The 15,851-nt window shown below is 43.5% G+C and overlaps 1 protein-coding gene across 1 annotated transcript in view; it reads right to left on the minus strand.

The window, feature by feature from the left end:
• LOC134870159 (unconventional myosin-VIIa) overlaps positions 1 to 15,851 on the minus strand; it is a 46,646-nt gene that overhangs the window by 16,605 nt on the left and 14,190 nt on the right. The window contains exons 19-34 of the mRNA XM_063892219.1: positions 15,117 to 15,211; positions 14,944 to 15,028; positions 14,637 to 14,855; positions 14,054 to 14,263; positions 13,762 to 13,977; positions 13,497 to 13,655; positions 12,775 to 13,071; positions 12,521 to 12,681; positions 11,982 to 12,108; positions 11,777 to 11,896; positions 10,830 to 11,003; positions 9,993 to 10,220; positions 7,404 to 7,571; positions 7,197 to 7,314; positions 4,298 to 4,424; positions 4,048 to 4,214 (exon numbers count right to left, since the gene is read on the minus strand). Of these exons, the coding sequence (XP_063748289.1) occupies positions 4,048 to 4,214; positions 4,298 to 4,424; positions 7,197 to 7,314; positions 7,404 to 7,571; positions 9,993 to 10,220; positions 10,830 to 11,003; positions 11,777 to 11,896; positions 11,982 to 12,108; positions 12,521 to 12,681; positions 12,775 to 13,071; positions 13,497 to 13,655; positions 13,762 to 13,977; positions 14,054 to 14,263; positions 14,637 to 14,855; positions 14,944 to 15,028; positions 15,117 to 15,211 (2,671 nt within the window). The remainder of the gene's footprint in view (positions 1 to 4,047; positions 4,215 to 4,297; positions 4,425 to 7,196; positions 7,315 to 7,403; positions 7,572 to 9,992; positions 10,221 to 10,829; positions 11,004 to 11,776; positions 11,897 to 11,981; positions 12,109 to 12,520; positions 12,682 to 12,774; positions 13,072 to 13,496; positions 13,656 to 13,761; positions 13,978 to 14,053; positions 14,264 to 14,636; positions 14,856 to 14,943; positions 15,029 to 15,116; positions 15,212 to 15,851) is intronic.

Here is a 15,851-nt window from a genome sequence, read left to right on the forward strand (position 1 = left end):
AACAATAAAGATTTGAGGATGTGAAATATATACATATGTGGAATACATTGAGAGTATTTAAACACTTTACACTGTTGAATGAGGAGGTATGGACAGATGCATATATTACGTATAACAGATGTATATGGCAGATATGTACAATATACAGTATATATATATATATATGTATGTACTATAAACAGATGCGAGTAGACATTCACAGAGCTCAGGAGTTCAGCAGTCTTATAGCCTGTGGTATAAAACTGTCTCTGAGTCTGGTGGTCTTGGTCCGGATGCTGCGGTACCGTCTGCCAGACGGCAGCAGACAGAACAGATTGTTGCTGGGGTGATGGGGGTCCTTTAATATCCTACCGGCCTTCTTCCTACACCGCTGGGTGTAGAGGTCCTCCATGGATGGCAGCTCCGTCCTGGTGATGTGCTGAGCAGTTTTCACCACCCTCTGTAGAGTCTTACGGTTGAGGGCGGTGCAACTGCCATACCAGGCGGTGATGCAGCCAGTCAGGATACTCTCGATGGTGCACCTGTAGAAGTTGCAGAGTATCCTGGAGTCCATGTTGAACTTCCGCAGCCTGCGGAGGAAGAAGAGCCGCTGTCGAGCCGTCTTGGATATGACCCTGGTGTGATGTGTCCATGTCAGGTCCTCACTGATGTTTACCCCGAGGAACCTGAAGCTGCTGACTCTCTCCACAGGAGTCCCGTCGATGGTGATGGGTGTGTGTGCCTCTCTCTGCCTCTTCCTGTAGTCCACAATCAGCTCCTTTGTTTTGCTGACGTTGAGATGGAGGTTGTTGTCCTGGCACCAAGATGTCAGGGCTCTGACCTCCTCTCTGTACGCCGTCTCGTCGCCGTCTGTGATCAGGCCGATGACGGTCGTGTCGTCAGCAAACTTGATGATGGTGTTGGAGCTGTGTGTGGCCACGCAGTCGTGCGTGAACAGGGAGTAGAGGAGAGGGCTGAGCACACAACCCTGAGGGGCTCCGGTGTTGAGGGTCAAGGTGGAGGATGTGATGTTCCCCATCCGCACTGCCTGGGATCTGCCCGTCAGGAAGCTCATGATCCAGTCACAGAGGGCGCTGTTGAGCCCAAGATCCCTGAGCTTAATGATGAGCTTGGAGGGCACAATGGTGTTGAATGCTGAACTGTAGTCAATGAACAGCATTCTCACATAAGTGTTCCTCTGGTCCAGGTGGGAGAGGGCAGTGTGGAGGGTGAGGGAGATGGCATCATCCGTGGACCTGTTTGCTCTGTAGGCAAACTGCAGGGGGTCCAGTGAGTCAGGGAGGGAGGAGGTGATAAAAGTTTTGACTAACCGCTCAAAGCACTTCATGATGATGGAGGTGAGTGCAACTGGGCGGTAGTCATTGAGGCAGATAGGTTTTGTCTTTTTGGGGACAGGGACAATGATGGACTCTTTAAAGCATGTGGGGACTACAGACTGGAGCAGTGACCTATTGAAAATGTCTGTGAACACATCTGCCAGCTGAACTGCACACACCTTGAGAGCACGGCCAGGGATGCCATCTGGTCCAGGAGCCCTGTGTGCGTTGATCCTTTTCAGAGATCTACACACATCTGCACTGGTTAAAACCAGTGAGCAGGGATCCTGGGCCTTCTGTGCCTCCACAGCCGGGGGCTTCTCAAAGCGTGCATAAAATGTGTTCAGTTCATCTGGGAGAGATGCAGACACTTCCTCAGCACCACTCGTTGTCCTTTTGTAGTCTGTTATTGTTTTTAGTCCAGACCACATATTTCTGGCGTTGGAGCCCTTGTAGTTAGACTCCACCTTGTCCCTGTATTGTCTTTTCGCACTGCTAATAGCTCTCCGGAGTGCATACCTGGAATGTCCGTACAGTAATCCGCGGCACGACGTCATCGATGCATTTGCCGATGTAGCAAATGACCGCGTCAGTGTGTGTGTTTATATCGTCCTCCTCAAACACACACCACTCCGTGATGCCAAAGCAGTGGCGGAGAGCAGAGTCAGACTGCTCGGACCAACGCTGCACTGTCCTTGTCACAGGTCGGTCCCTCTTCAGTCTCTGCCGGTAAACGGGGAGCAGAAGAAGAGATATGTGGTCTGACTTGCCGAAGGGGGGGCGGGGGAGGGCTTTATATCCATGCCGGAAAGGAGTGTAAACATGGTCCAGTGTATTTCCACCGCGCGTGGGGCAGCTGACGTGCTGATAGTATTTCGGCAGGACTTTCTTCATGTTGGCTCTGTTAAAATCCCCGGCCACAATAAATGCGGCCTCTGGCCGAGAAGTCTCTGTCCTGTCGATAATCCCATACAGCTCCTCCAGCGCTGTGTTGTTGTCAGCGTGCGGCGGAACATACACTGCTGTTAGAACAACAGATGTGAACTCCCTCGGCAGATAAAAAGGCCGGCATCCGATCATGATGTGCTCTAGGCTGGGAGAACAGTCCGAAGAAATGATCTCCACATCTGAGCACCAGTTGTTGTTAATCATGAAGCAGACACCTCCTCCCTTGCTCTTCCCTGAGTTTATTGTCCGGTCCTGGCGATGAATGGAGAATCCGTGTGGAGCAATGGCGGCGTCCGGTATCGTGGGGTCGAGCCAAGTCTCCGTGAAAACCAAAACATTACAGGTCTTAATGTCCCGTTGAAATGCCACCCTGCTACGGAGTTCGTCCAGCTTATTATCCAGGGATTGGACATTTGCCAGAAGTAAACTCGGTAGAGGAGGCCTGTTTTCACGTTTCCTCAGCCTGACCAGGACCCTGGCCCGGGAACCTCGTGGTCTCTTCCTCCTGCGCTCCACAGGTCGAGCTCCAGCAGGTAAACACGGAGACTCTCCATTGTTTGCAGGTCGTCGTGGATTATTGCTGTCCACCAGCGACCTGATGTGTAAAAGTTGTTCTCTATCATATTGGATGATAGGGCTCGCTTGGGCGGTTTGCATGTTGCAAAAAAAGTTAAAAACAACCAACAAAGTAAAACAATAAAAACACTAAGATGTGGGGTTGTTGAGGAGCTCGAGACACGGCAGCCATCCTCGGCGCCATCTTGATATCAGTTAACATGCTGTGAAAGGGCTCCTTCTCACGAAACGCGGACTCATTTGCCCCAGCAGAGGCATCACTTGTATGTATTCCTTTCTTAATGTTGTTAAACTTTGTTGTAATTTATAATTTCATAGTTTATGTCAAATTCATGTTGTTAAAAAGCAGTTATAAAAGTAAATGGTTTAAAAACGATTTTTTGAAGATGTTAGCTAAATGTTAGCTACAGGTCAGTTTAGGCACTGCAGTCAACAGTGAATGTCAAGGTCATTAGCTTAGCTTGTCTAGTTGATGTATGTTAACTTTCCAACCAAGTAGAGCCTAATTATATTTTTCATTGTTTTATTTTTAGTTTCACTTTCCTGACTTTGTGATTTTGTGAAGAATTTCAATAAAGACTGCATCACGGATAAAGGAAAGTTTAGCTCACTGTCTAGCTGGGTTCCCACACCTTAGTGAGGACAGTACAGGAGGATAACAGCTTCCTGGTAGCATCACGTTTGATTCTTCTCAGATCTTTGGCTGTTCATCTGCGTCTTTTTGTCTCAACACGTCTCTCACGTTGACTATTTGCAACAAACTGTTTGCAGGTTCTGTGATCACGACCCAATATCTTAGCAATTGCAGAGTGCTGCCTCCCTCTGAAATACTTCATAAAATGTTTGACTTTTCAAAAGTCCGTTAAATCTCTTTTTTTTGCTCATTAAGCCTGAGGAAAAGAAGCTGCCTAATAAGTATACACACCTTGATATAGGGTGTTGATCTCCTTAGGCTACACCTCCCTCATTACACAAATACACATCACCTGATATGCTTGGGTCAAATAAACATTCAAGGTTTTACAGCTGGAGTTGGAAGATATGCACAACAATTATGATATGATCAAAATACTCACTTGCCTAATAATTGTGCATCCCTAAAGGGATGCACAGATTCTTTAACAGAATGATTCTCTCCTGATTAAAGGGACCCTTAAAGGGATCCTTCAGCTGTGGCCATGAAAGACAGAAACAAGCAGCCTCTTACCTTGCCTGTCGGCTTCCTTCAGGGTCACGGCGTATTGAGACCTCTCGGTCAGGCCGCTGAGGAACATGGTGAGCAGCTCGGACATGTCTGCGGCCGTGCCTCCGCTCAGAGTGAAGTCTCCTTTTAGAGTCAGCAGACTCACGGCCTGGCTGGACGCTTTACCCTCCCTGAGTCACAACACAAGCAACAGCACAGTGTTACTGACTCTGCCTCTGGAGAGAGCTTCCCGCTCCTCTGATCCCGTCCTTACCTCACGCTGTGGACTCCGGTGATTTCGGGGAAGGAGAGCTCAAGCAGCCTCTTCTCTCTCTCGTCCAGGAAAGTGATACCAGTCCAGTTAATGGCCACGATGAACTTGCTCTTTGGCAGCGCAGGACCTTCACCAGAGAAGCAGCAGACACAGGGTTAGGGGGACATCAGGAGATATTTAACCAACAGTCCATGAATATTATACAAAAAATGCACATTTTGCTGTCTTTTATACATAAATGTGTCCCCAGTGTGTAAGGAGACTCACAAAGTGTCACAAAATACAACCCTCTCTCTTTTCCTCCTTACCCACATCTCTAAAAACGGGGGAACAAACAAGCTGATCCAGATTTGCTTCGTTTATGACGTCATAACGGAAATGTGGGCTGACTTTACATTGAACTCCTGGCAACATTCCACCCACGTGACACGTCCCAACCTATCGTCGGCAAGCTGAATCCCCTCCCAGCACCTCTGTGTGTGTGTTCAGCAGGATGTCTGCAGGAGGGACTTAGAGTTGTTGTATATAATACATATAATGTCTCTGTTCTAGTGGTAAACACTGAGAAGTGTTTCACAGATAATTCTGGATGTGGTTTGGAACATTATTGGCGTTTAATCACGGCAGCGTTTAGCTGAGTTTCTCCAGGTAGAAAACTCTCTTCAGAGGAGAGATCATGACGCTCCAAAGGGGCGTGGCCAGCAGCTCCAAAGGGGCGTGGCCAGCAGCAGCTCCAAAGGGGCGTGGCCAGCAGCAGCTAGTTCATTTAAAGCTACAGTCACAGAATCAGCACTTCAAGAACAGGGCTGAAATGGAGGGGGATGAGGCATGCTACAATGGGGGATCTGTTTGGTATTTTGAGCAAAACACTTCACAGACATGTTTTGTATAGATATGGCCCTACACTATATTGTTTAAATATAGCATAATAGGAGACCTCTAAAATCAAACAAAACAGTAAAAAGTAAAACATTTTCACATATCAGCATCAGGAAGATCAGCATTTTCACTTTTTATAGTTTTGGCTGTTTTAATGCAAATAGCAAAAATGTTGGCAAGGATTAGGCTGTTTTTTTATCTAAAAGCTTGACAAACTGTAGCTCATATGGTAAGTGAATAATAAAAGACAGACATTCAGACTCTTTAGGACATTAGGTTTTAATTTCTTGGCAACTTGTTGACTCATATTTGTTGTCGTCTTAGACCATCAAAGCTACTTCTGATTAAAATGTAATAAGTTTAGTGAGGAGGAACTGTTGATGCATGGACCTTTGGCCACAGTGTGTGGAGGGTGGGGTCAGCTCCCTGTCACTCCTTACAGAGGATAAATCCTGAGTGGCTCCAGGAAGACAATAAAAAAAAATCACAAAATGAGAAAGGCCCCATGGAATGTGACTTTTGAATTGTGTTTTTGTAAAAAGTGGAAATGCTCTTGTTGATGTGATGATAAATAAAATGTTATTAGATGTGACAGGTCATGGCTTCAGAGGCACCACATGGTGAGGAGTGAACCAAACAGGAGTAAACTGATCACTCCATTAATGAGTTATGTTGAGGAATTGAGTCTTGGAAGTCTAACAGTTCAATTTATGTTATGGGCATGTTGCAATTATATTTTTGGAGATAAATATGGGCGTGTTACTGAGTCCATCGTGAAGACAGTGTATTGTTATATAAAATGCTGTTCACAAGCAGCAGATCATCTAAAATCTCAGGAATGTTATTCCTGACCCACAATCCTTCTTTATCCACTGCTTTGCAGGAGTCTTACCCCCAGTGGTGAAGTGTAGCTATTAATATCCTCTTATATTTCAGTCTGACATAGATACAAAACACAGCAACAGCTCATTTGCTCAAAGCATGCTGGGTAAACAGCTTCACTGCGGATCATTAAAAGTGTTGTGGCTGAGGAAAGAGCAGAACTGTTTTAATGTTCTACTGTAATAAACTGAAAAATACAAATCAATACAATCTTTGTGACATTCCTTCTGAAGAATCCTAATTGAATATTGTATTACTTCAGAATTATTTTGTTACTTATTTTTCATAAATGAACAACAGAGACTACTCTGCTGTAGCCGCACATTTTAATATTCAACATTTTACAGAGGAAATAAACCATCACTTTTCTGAGTCTTACCCCATTAGATACTAAACATGCTAATTTGTAGATACAAACAAGCAGAGTTTGTGATAAAGTATGATACAAATAAAACGTTTGGATGGTTCAACGGTTGGTGTAATGACGGAACACAGCAACTGAACAAAGTAATAAACACATGCTGCTGCCGAAGAGGCAGACCGGATTCAGGTTGGAAAAGGCTATCGAATCATTTGTTGAAAATATAATAATGCCTGAAAATGTAAAACAAAAAAGTACAATACCTGATAGAAACAGATAGCAAGAGGTATGTTTTTAGGAAATTACACTACTCGTATCACTCTATTAATAAACTAAAATGCTGAACGAGTGTTATTAGTCATTATTATACAGCATACTCCATTGTGTCAGTTTCAACATTCTGCGGTCTGCTATCGAATGCTATGCTAGGGATAGCACACTTTTGCTAAGGATGCGCTCATCAAGGTTCCAGCAGAAAGAAGTCTGGTAAATTGAACACCTTGAGCAGTGGTCGAAAAAACACTTATTTTCCTCTGATACAATTTGAATATTCAAGAAATTAATAAGAGAAGAAGAACAGGAAAACAGCACAAGAGGAGGAAAGAAAGGGACACAGCGAGTTGGAGGTAAAGAAAGCAGAAGAAGACAGACAGTAAGTAAACACTACAGAAACACAGTATGGGATAATAAGAAAAAATAACTTAATTATTGGCCTGGCTCGTTGCACATTATCCATTACTTGTCGACTAACAACAACAAGAGTAAGATGATTCCTACCTGACAGCTTGAGAACTTCGAAGAAGCGGGAGAAAAACATGGGCCACTTCTCCCGGGCATAGTCCACCATCTCCGCCTTCACAGAGTCCGCCTTCTGTCTTGAACTCACATAAGGACCCTTGGGTATTGAGAAAAGCAGACAGGAACTTTAAATCTACTCAGGGCCCTTGAACGCTTCCTTTGTGTGCAGGGCTGTGAGTGGCTGACCTGAGCGTGAGCCGTGCTGACCATCTGCACCCACTTGGCCTCGGACTTGGCCTCCAGCTGAGAGTTGTTGATGCACTCCTGAACAGCTTCCTTCACATGCTCTGCACTGCTCTCCGAGCCATGCTGGATGTATAAATGTTTGGCTGTGAGCTGAACCAAATCATCCTCCTGCAGAAGTGAAATGTAGGGAAACAAGTCAAATGTGTACCTCACAATAAGAGTAGGAAGAAGACAGGCTCTTTTCTGCCTTTTGGGGTTCTCCCTTTCCTCTGTAGTGTGATATACGTTTTTGTGCATGTAAATGGTAAACAAAGGCTAGATTCCCTCTTCCATACCGCCCCCTGCCTGAAACTCCTCCATTGGACTACTTTGTTTACGTCCATAACATAGTGAAATCACTACATAATACTCGCGCTTCTTTTGGCTAGCGGTCTAACAAATTATACGTGATGTGAGGTTGTGCTAAGGCGTGGGCCAATCTATAACTGGTTGACCAATCACAACAGAGCAACCCAGCTAACCAATCAGAGCGGACTGGGCTCTGGTTTCAGACAGAGGGTGAAAAGAGGTGGGGCAGCACAGGCAGTATGAGAAAAATAAAGAGCTTTTTGAACATTAAAGCATGGAGACATGTCCCAGTAGAGACACTACATACTGATATACACCTGAACATCAGCAGGAGAGGACTCTTTAAAGTAGAGACACTACATACTGATATACACCTGAACATCAGCAGGAGAGGACTCTTTAAAGTAGAGACACTACATACTGATATACACCTGAACATCACCAGGAGAGGACTCTTTAAAGTAGAGACACTACATACTGATATACACCTGAACATCAGCAGGAGAGGACTCTTTAAAGTAGAGACACTACATACTGATATACACCTGAACATCAGCAGGAGAGGACTCTTTAAAGTAGAGACACTACCTACTGTTATACACCTGAATATCAGCAGGAGAGGACTCTTTAAAGTAGAGATACTACATACTGATATACACCTGAACATCAGCAGGAGAGGACTCTTTAAAGTAGAGACACTACATACTGATATACACCTGAACATCAGCAGGAGAGGACTCTTTAAAGTAGAGACACTACATACTGATATACACCTGAACATCAGAAGGAGAGGACTCTTTAAAGTAGAGACGCTACATACTGATATACACCTGAACATCAGCAGGAGAGGACTCTTTAAAGTAGAGACGCTACATACTGATATACACCTGAACATCAGCAGGAGAGGACTCTTTAAAGTAGAGACGCTACATACTGATATACACCTGAACATCAGCAGGAGAGGACTCTTTAAAGTAGAGACGCTACATACTGATATACACCTGAACATCAGCAGGAGAGGACTCTTTAAAGTAGAGACACTACATACTGATATACACCTGAACATCAGCAGGAGAGGACTCTTTAAAGTAGAGACGCTACACACTGATATACACCTGAACATCAGCAGGAGAGGACTCTTTAAAGTAGAGACACTACATACTGTTATACACCTGAATATCAGCAGGAGAGGACTCTTTAAAGTAGAGACGCTACACACTGATATACACCAGAACATCAGCAGGAGAGGACTCTTTAAAGTAGAGACACTACACACTGATATACACCTGAACATCAGCAGGAGAGGACTCTTTAAAGTAGAGACGCTACATACTGATATACACCTGAACATCAGCAGGAGAGGACTCTTTAAATTAGAGACACTGCATACTGATATACACCTGAGCATCAGCAGGAGAGGACTCTTTAAAGTAGAGACACTACATACTGATATACACCTGAACATCAGCAGGAGAGGACTCTTTAAAGTAGAGACACTACATACTGATATACACCTGAACATCAGCAGGAGAGGACTCTTTAAAGTAGAGACACTACATACTGTTATACACCTGAATATCAGCAGGAGAGGACTCTTTAAAGTAGAGACGCTACACACTGATATACACCAGAACATCAGCAGGAGAGGACTCTTTAAAGTAGAGACACTACACACTGATATACACCTGAACATCAGCAGGAGAGGACTCTTTAAAGTAGAGACGCTACATACTGATATACACCTGAACATCAGCAGGAGAGGACTCTTTAAATTAGAGACACTGCATACTGATATACACCTGAGCATCAGCAGGAGAGGACTCTTTAAAGTAGAGACACTACATACTGATATACACCTGAACATCAGCAGGAGAGGACTCTTTAAAGTAGAGACACTACATACTGATATACACCTGAACATCAGCAGGAGAGGACTCTTTAAAGTAGAGACACTACATACTGATATACACCTGAACATCAGCAGGAGAGGACTCTTTAAAGTAGAGACACTACATACTGATATACACCTGAACATCAGCAGGAGAGGACTCTTTAAAGTAGAGACACTACATACTGATATACACCTGAACATCAGCAGGAGAGGACTCTTTAAAGTAGAGACACTACATACTGATATACACCTGAACATCAGCAGGAGAGGACTCTTTAAAGTAGAGACACTACATACTCATATAAACCTGACAATTAGCAAAATAAATCCTTTTGAATAAAACCTCCAACCTTTTCACTTTGGTACTCTCCGAACTTGAGGCCGTGGATGATCTGTTTGTAGATGAGCTCTGTGCTGATCTTGTCCTCTTTGCAGTCGTGCCATGGGGTGAAGACCTCCTTGCGGAAGAAGAGACGCCAGGGAGCGTGCTGCTCCTGCCCTCCTCTCCTTTTCACTTCCTGCTCACACTGGGAGATGGCGTCCATCACATGCTCCCGGCCGCTGCCCAGAGCCCACACCTTCAGGACAGGTTAGCATGTTTAGTAAGGCATATGTATGTTTTAAATTCACTAAAAATGTCATATTAAGACCTTGGTAAGTGGGAAAACAAGTTCAAAACAATTGATGATTATTAACATCCCAAAAAATATTGGATATTCTCTGAGGTTAAATAGCTACATTTAGAAGTAAATAAAATCACACAAATTCAATTTTCTCTGAGATTAAAAGTGCTAGAGACCTTTATCACTGTGCAAGGGTTTAATCAACATCATTATAATTTATAATTAGAATGAATGAGACTGTATTTCCTTTGTGAAATTCCCCCTTTAATCTGAGAGAGTGTTTCTTCTGAATGTCCCTTTCCTTCCCTGGCTCAGTCATTTTATTATTTATTTTCCTATGATAAAATTTGACCCTGCATGTCTACATTGTAAAGCTTATGTAATGGGGCATAAGCTATAAAAGCTACTCTGACTGTATGCTGACATCAGTCCTACCTTATCAAAGGCAAATAAAAAGATCTTGTAAAGAACAGAGTACAAAGAGTCTGTGAGATCATTTTATAATAGCAGATCTCCTCATCACCTACTACAGGAACATTTACACCTGAGGACGGAACTGCGTACCTTTTCATACAAAGCGACGTAGACAGAAAAGCCAAATGTGTCTTTGAGTGTGATTTTGCTGGCGAGCAGTTGGCAGATCTCTTTGGAGGTGGAGGAGGAGTCCACAGGCAGGTTGATGGAGCGTCCGTCCATCAGGCTCACAGACACGATCATGGGCTTCTTCGTCTTGGTTGCCTATCACAGAGCAGGGAAAAATCATGTTGATTTAACAGCATTGATACAAATTGTGCATGTGAGTTCATTCTGTTGACAGTGAGGTTTACAATGGGAACTTTAGAACACTGGATAGCTGTGCACATCATCCTCCTGTGGCCGAGATTAGTATTACAACAACACATTTGGTATGCCCAATACCCATAATACCACACGATTTTGTTTCCCTTAAAACACTCAGTACATCCAAATACATCATTTGCTAATTGCAGCCAAAACTTCCAGGATGTGCTTCTGCAACCAGTCACAGTTTGCAGAAGGAAGCTAGAATGGTTTTCAGGCTGTTCTGACCCACAATCCTTTGCACAACAAATATATGAGCAATAGGGTCAAAGTCGTGCTGTGAGGGCAGCTGCTGTACGTACTAAATGTAAAAAGAAAGTATGTGATTTGAAATACTATCCAGACCAAAGACGGCTAATTTCTTTTATTTTCAGAAAGTTATCCAGCAAAATAAATATATTTTATTTCATATTTTGAAACTTTTGCCATTTGTATTTACAAAATCAACTTACTTTGAAAAACCATCCTAGTTAAACACATTTTGTTTCATTAAAAACGTAGGAACTTAAGACAATTTGTCAGGATAATCCTTCTGATGGATCAGAACACCATTTTTCTGTAGCTGTGATTTTATATTAACATTTTTTATTTAATTCTGCAATTTCTATAAATACAATGCACGTGAACACATTTCAAATAATTGCATGATCATATTATGGGGGGGCTTGTACCTGCAGCTCCAGCCAGGCTGGAGGCTCCCCCCGCACTCCGTTCATCACGGTGCGCCGCAGCCTCTCTGCACAGTATGAGGCGTAGCCTCCTGGAGCGAACCGGATGAAGCTTTGCAGGTACTACCAAGGAAAGAGGTTAGAAGAGGTGAGAGTTATCACACAGCAAGCTACACACTGTACACGAGACTGAAGCAGCCGTGTTTACCCTGATGAAGCGATCACTGGGGGGGAAGACGCCCAGACAGAGGGACAGCAGGATCCAGCCGCGGAAGTAGCTGTTGCGATTGTTGTTGTCCTGAAGCTGCTTGCAGATCTGACAGTAAATCTCATCCCTGGACAGACAACAGAACAAACACATACTGTAATAGTAGAGCATTTACGGTAGGACCCTAGGCAAACACATTTCTAGGTTTGGGCTATTTTGAATTGATTACATGCTTTTTTTTAGACTAGCAGAAAGAAGACCAAGAGCTTTGTTTACCAACTATATATCTTTGTCTCTTTGTATATTTCTTCTTAATGAGATTATTTTAACCTGTTCTAATACTACGATGATTCACTTACATACGACAAACTGTCACTCCAATCTATATTCTAAAGGTTTGTACAGTGGGTTTGTTCATAAATCATTCATAGCCAGGCTTCCTTAACATATAAGTAAACGTGTAAAACAAGAAAATCATTGTCTAAAAACTTTATTGGTGATAGTGGATTTATGTGACTTTTAAACGAGTCTTCTGTTACCTAAGGTCACGTCTGACGATGGCATATCCCACAATGATGTGCAGTTTTTCCAGCGAGGTCAGCGGCCGCTCCAGGGTGGGTCCCTCTCCAGTCATGACGTCACTGTCCTCATTCACAGTCTGCAGGGTGGGAGGCTTGGACACTTCAGTCAGATCGTCGGACTGAAAGAAAGAAAACATCCCTCTGTATATAAGTGACAGAGAATAAACTTCACAGCAACACAAGTCAGAATATTTCTCCGTCCTACAGCTCACCTCCTCCATGATCACGGAAGGTTTCCTGAGGCTTGAGGTGGATTTGGGGGGTGCATTTTCTGTAGCAGTGGAAGCTTTTCTGTTTCTGGTCAGAAGGTCAGTGAATGTGGATCCCTTCCTGGTTCGAGGGCTCCCCTCTGGCACAGTGTACACCTTGGGGTTTGCTGTCTCTGCAGGCACAGCAGAAGCCTTCCTGTTCCTGGTCAGCAGGTCTGTGAACATGGAGCCCTTTCTGTTCTGTCCTGGCTCCTCGGGTACTGTGGAAGGCTTTCTTTCTTTTTTATTCCTCAGCACCCTCTAAAGCATTCAACAGAAATACATTTTAAAGATATGATCCATTTAGAACGTGTATAAAAGGTCATTGCAGATTCATATTTTGTATGTAAGCCAACATAAAAAGAAAAATGAGAACCACAAATGATCTGAGATAAAAGTCACCAATAAATAAGAATTAATATTATTTTAAGGAACCACACCGCTTCACTGTGCAAGGATGGATCAACATCACACTTATATCTGCAGTGGATGACCTAAGCACATTCTACTTTGCAGTCAATGTGTGATTGTTTTCACATGAATTTCTCACTTTGATCTGGATTTTTTATCCAACGGTTCTGTACATTTTAAAAAACATTCTGACCTACAATGGCCCTTTTACACCATGCTTTACATAATATTAATCTACAAAATGACACAATACTGCTCTCTGTCAGGAAAGCTACCTGATCCAGGCCGACCATGTGGCTGAGGCGACGGTCGTTTCTGGAGATGAGCTCCTGTGGCATGAAGCGCTCCTGTGTAGAGCTTCCTCGGACCTGCTTCTTGGGCTCAGGGAGGTCTCCCAGAAACCTCAGGATGATCGACCAGACGGTCAGTGATGCCTGGAGGTAACATCACAGAAACACAATGGTGAGTGGACGGCCAACAAAGAAATTCCTCGTATAAGAACCAGAGAAATAATGAGTTAATGTAGACTAAGGGAAGCACCTGGACATCTCCTTCATCTTCGTGGTAGAGCAGAGGCTGCTGCAGCCTCTGGCGGATGTGGGTGTAGGTGGCTGCACCCTGGAAGTACATAGAGGCGAATTTGGAGAAGGAGTACTCATCCAGGTCGTCGTCATCATCTCCTTTGGGAAGATCTTCTTCAATGGGGTAGTCGTCGATGTCTATTTCCTCAGTAATTGTCTTTTTCAACTCGAATTTCTGAAAACAGAGCAGACATGCAGTGACTGGCTTCACATGGAAATTAAAATGTGCAAAGCCTTTTTTTTATTCAAACCTCAAATCCTACAGGAGCTTGCCCCTCCTGCCCTCCAACCACTACAGGCAGGAAGTCAAATATGCTGTCCACCATCTCTTGGTCTGTTTTTGACTCAGTCTGAGCTTTGGCCTCCATCTCCTTCTTCCGCCTCAGCACTTCCTCCAAATGTTTCTGTCTTTCCAAAATCAGCCGCCGTTCGTCTTCTTTATCTTTGGCAGAGAGGTACATCTGAAAGAACACAAAAGAAGATCAGGAATAAAGCATCCTGCCCCATCACAGAGACTTTCACAACCGTATTAACTCTGCTATACAAGTGCCGTGTCATTCACAGCCCTGCATATTATGTATGTACAGCCCTGTACATACATAATTATACTATTTTTTTTATCCGCTTTATATGCGCAATACATATGTGGTATCATAATCTGAAGGACATGTGGGACATGACGAAGTGTTGATGAAAGGTTACATGAACTCATCTGATAGGGATGTTGGGTGACGTCAGAGCGCCTCTGCTGTCCCAGATAAACCAGCGAGGACCTTGAGCTCCAACAGTTGTCACACAGAGAGGATTCTGCTCGGTTCTTCTGCTTAAACTTACATCTGTTTTCATCTTTCTGACTGCTTTTCTGGCCAGCCCCCCCCTGGTGTGTGCCTGCAGGAGGATCACAGCATCTCTCTTGCGCTTCCATTCCTTCTTGGCCAGGTATCCTCTGACCCGGGCCTGCAGCACGACGGCCGCCTCACGCTTCTTCTTGTACTGGAAGTGAAGCTGGCGGGATCGGACCTGAGCCTGCAGTCTGGCAAAGCCGTGCTGGACCTAAAGTTGGAACAGCATTGAAAGGGGTTATTGCATGTATCCCTGCATTTCATATTATTAGATATTAATGTGTGAAAGAGTGACTCACCACTCTGTACAGCTTTCGGCCTTTGTGTCCTCGCCAGTGCTTCTGAATGACAAGAGCAGATGCCTTTTTCCTCAGGTATGCCTTCCTTTAGAAGGAAAGAGTCATACAGACATGAGGATGCAAGTCACATAAGCGAAATATAAATGTCATTCCTCAGCTTTTTTCCCACAAACCTGTATCTGTATCCTCTCAGGACTTTCTGGATCAGAAGTGCTTTCTCATTCAGTTCTTTCATTCGCTCCACTTCCAGTGTTGTGTCATGGAAGTCCTGAAGGAAAAAAGTAGCATGTTTTTATTTCATTTTGGGTGGATATACTAATGTCCTCCAATATACATATATACTGTGTATATATGTATATATATTAAAAACATTATTTATTTATATATTATAAGTAACTTAATACCTAATTGGAAAAACAACTACTAATCCAAATAAGGTTGTTTCCCCTTGAAATGACCTATAGGTCAGTAGGATTCAAGCATTCTAATAGAAAAAGCATGCTAACATTAGCTAATTAACAATCAACATCCAGCACAGCTGAAGCTGCTGTGAATGACATGGTCAGACTGAATTAAGCAAAGTTGTGTTGTTCCCCAGGACATGAATAGGTGCACTCAATGTCCGTTTGATTGTTGTTTAGACATTTCACTTAATAACGCAAAGAACAGGTGTTTTGAGGAAAATACTCCAGTCTTGGACGATTGTTATACAAGCATTGCAATTTTAGCAGCCACACCAAGCTAAAAAGTGATATTTGGCTTTCTCTAATAATATATATAAAAAACTATTTGAATTTGTAAAGCTGGATTAGTTGTTCTGAACTGCAATTAGTTGAATAGTACACTCTGCAGCAAGAAGTATAATTCAACACAAGGTATCAGCATTGGTCAGATTTAGCAGTGAGTTG

Source organism: Eleginops maclovinus, chromosome 9 (assembly GCF_036324505.1).
Source record: "Eleginops maclovinus isolate JMC-PN-2008 ecotype Puerto Natales chromosome 9, JC_Emac_rtc_rv5, whole genome shotgun sequence".
NCBI lineage: Eukaryota > Metazoa > Chordata > Actinopteri > Perciformes > Eleginopidae > Eleginops > Eleginops maclovinus.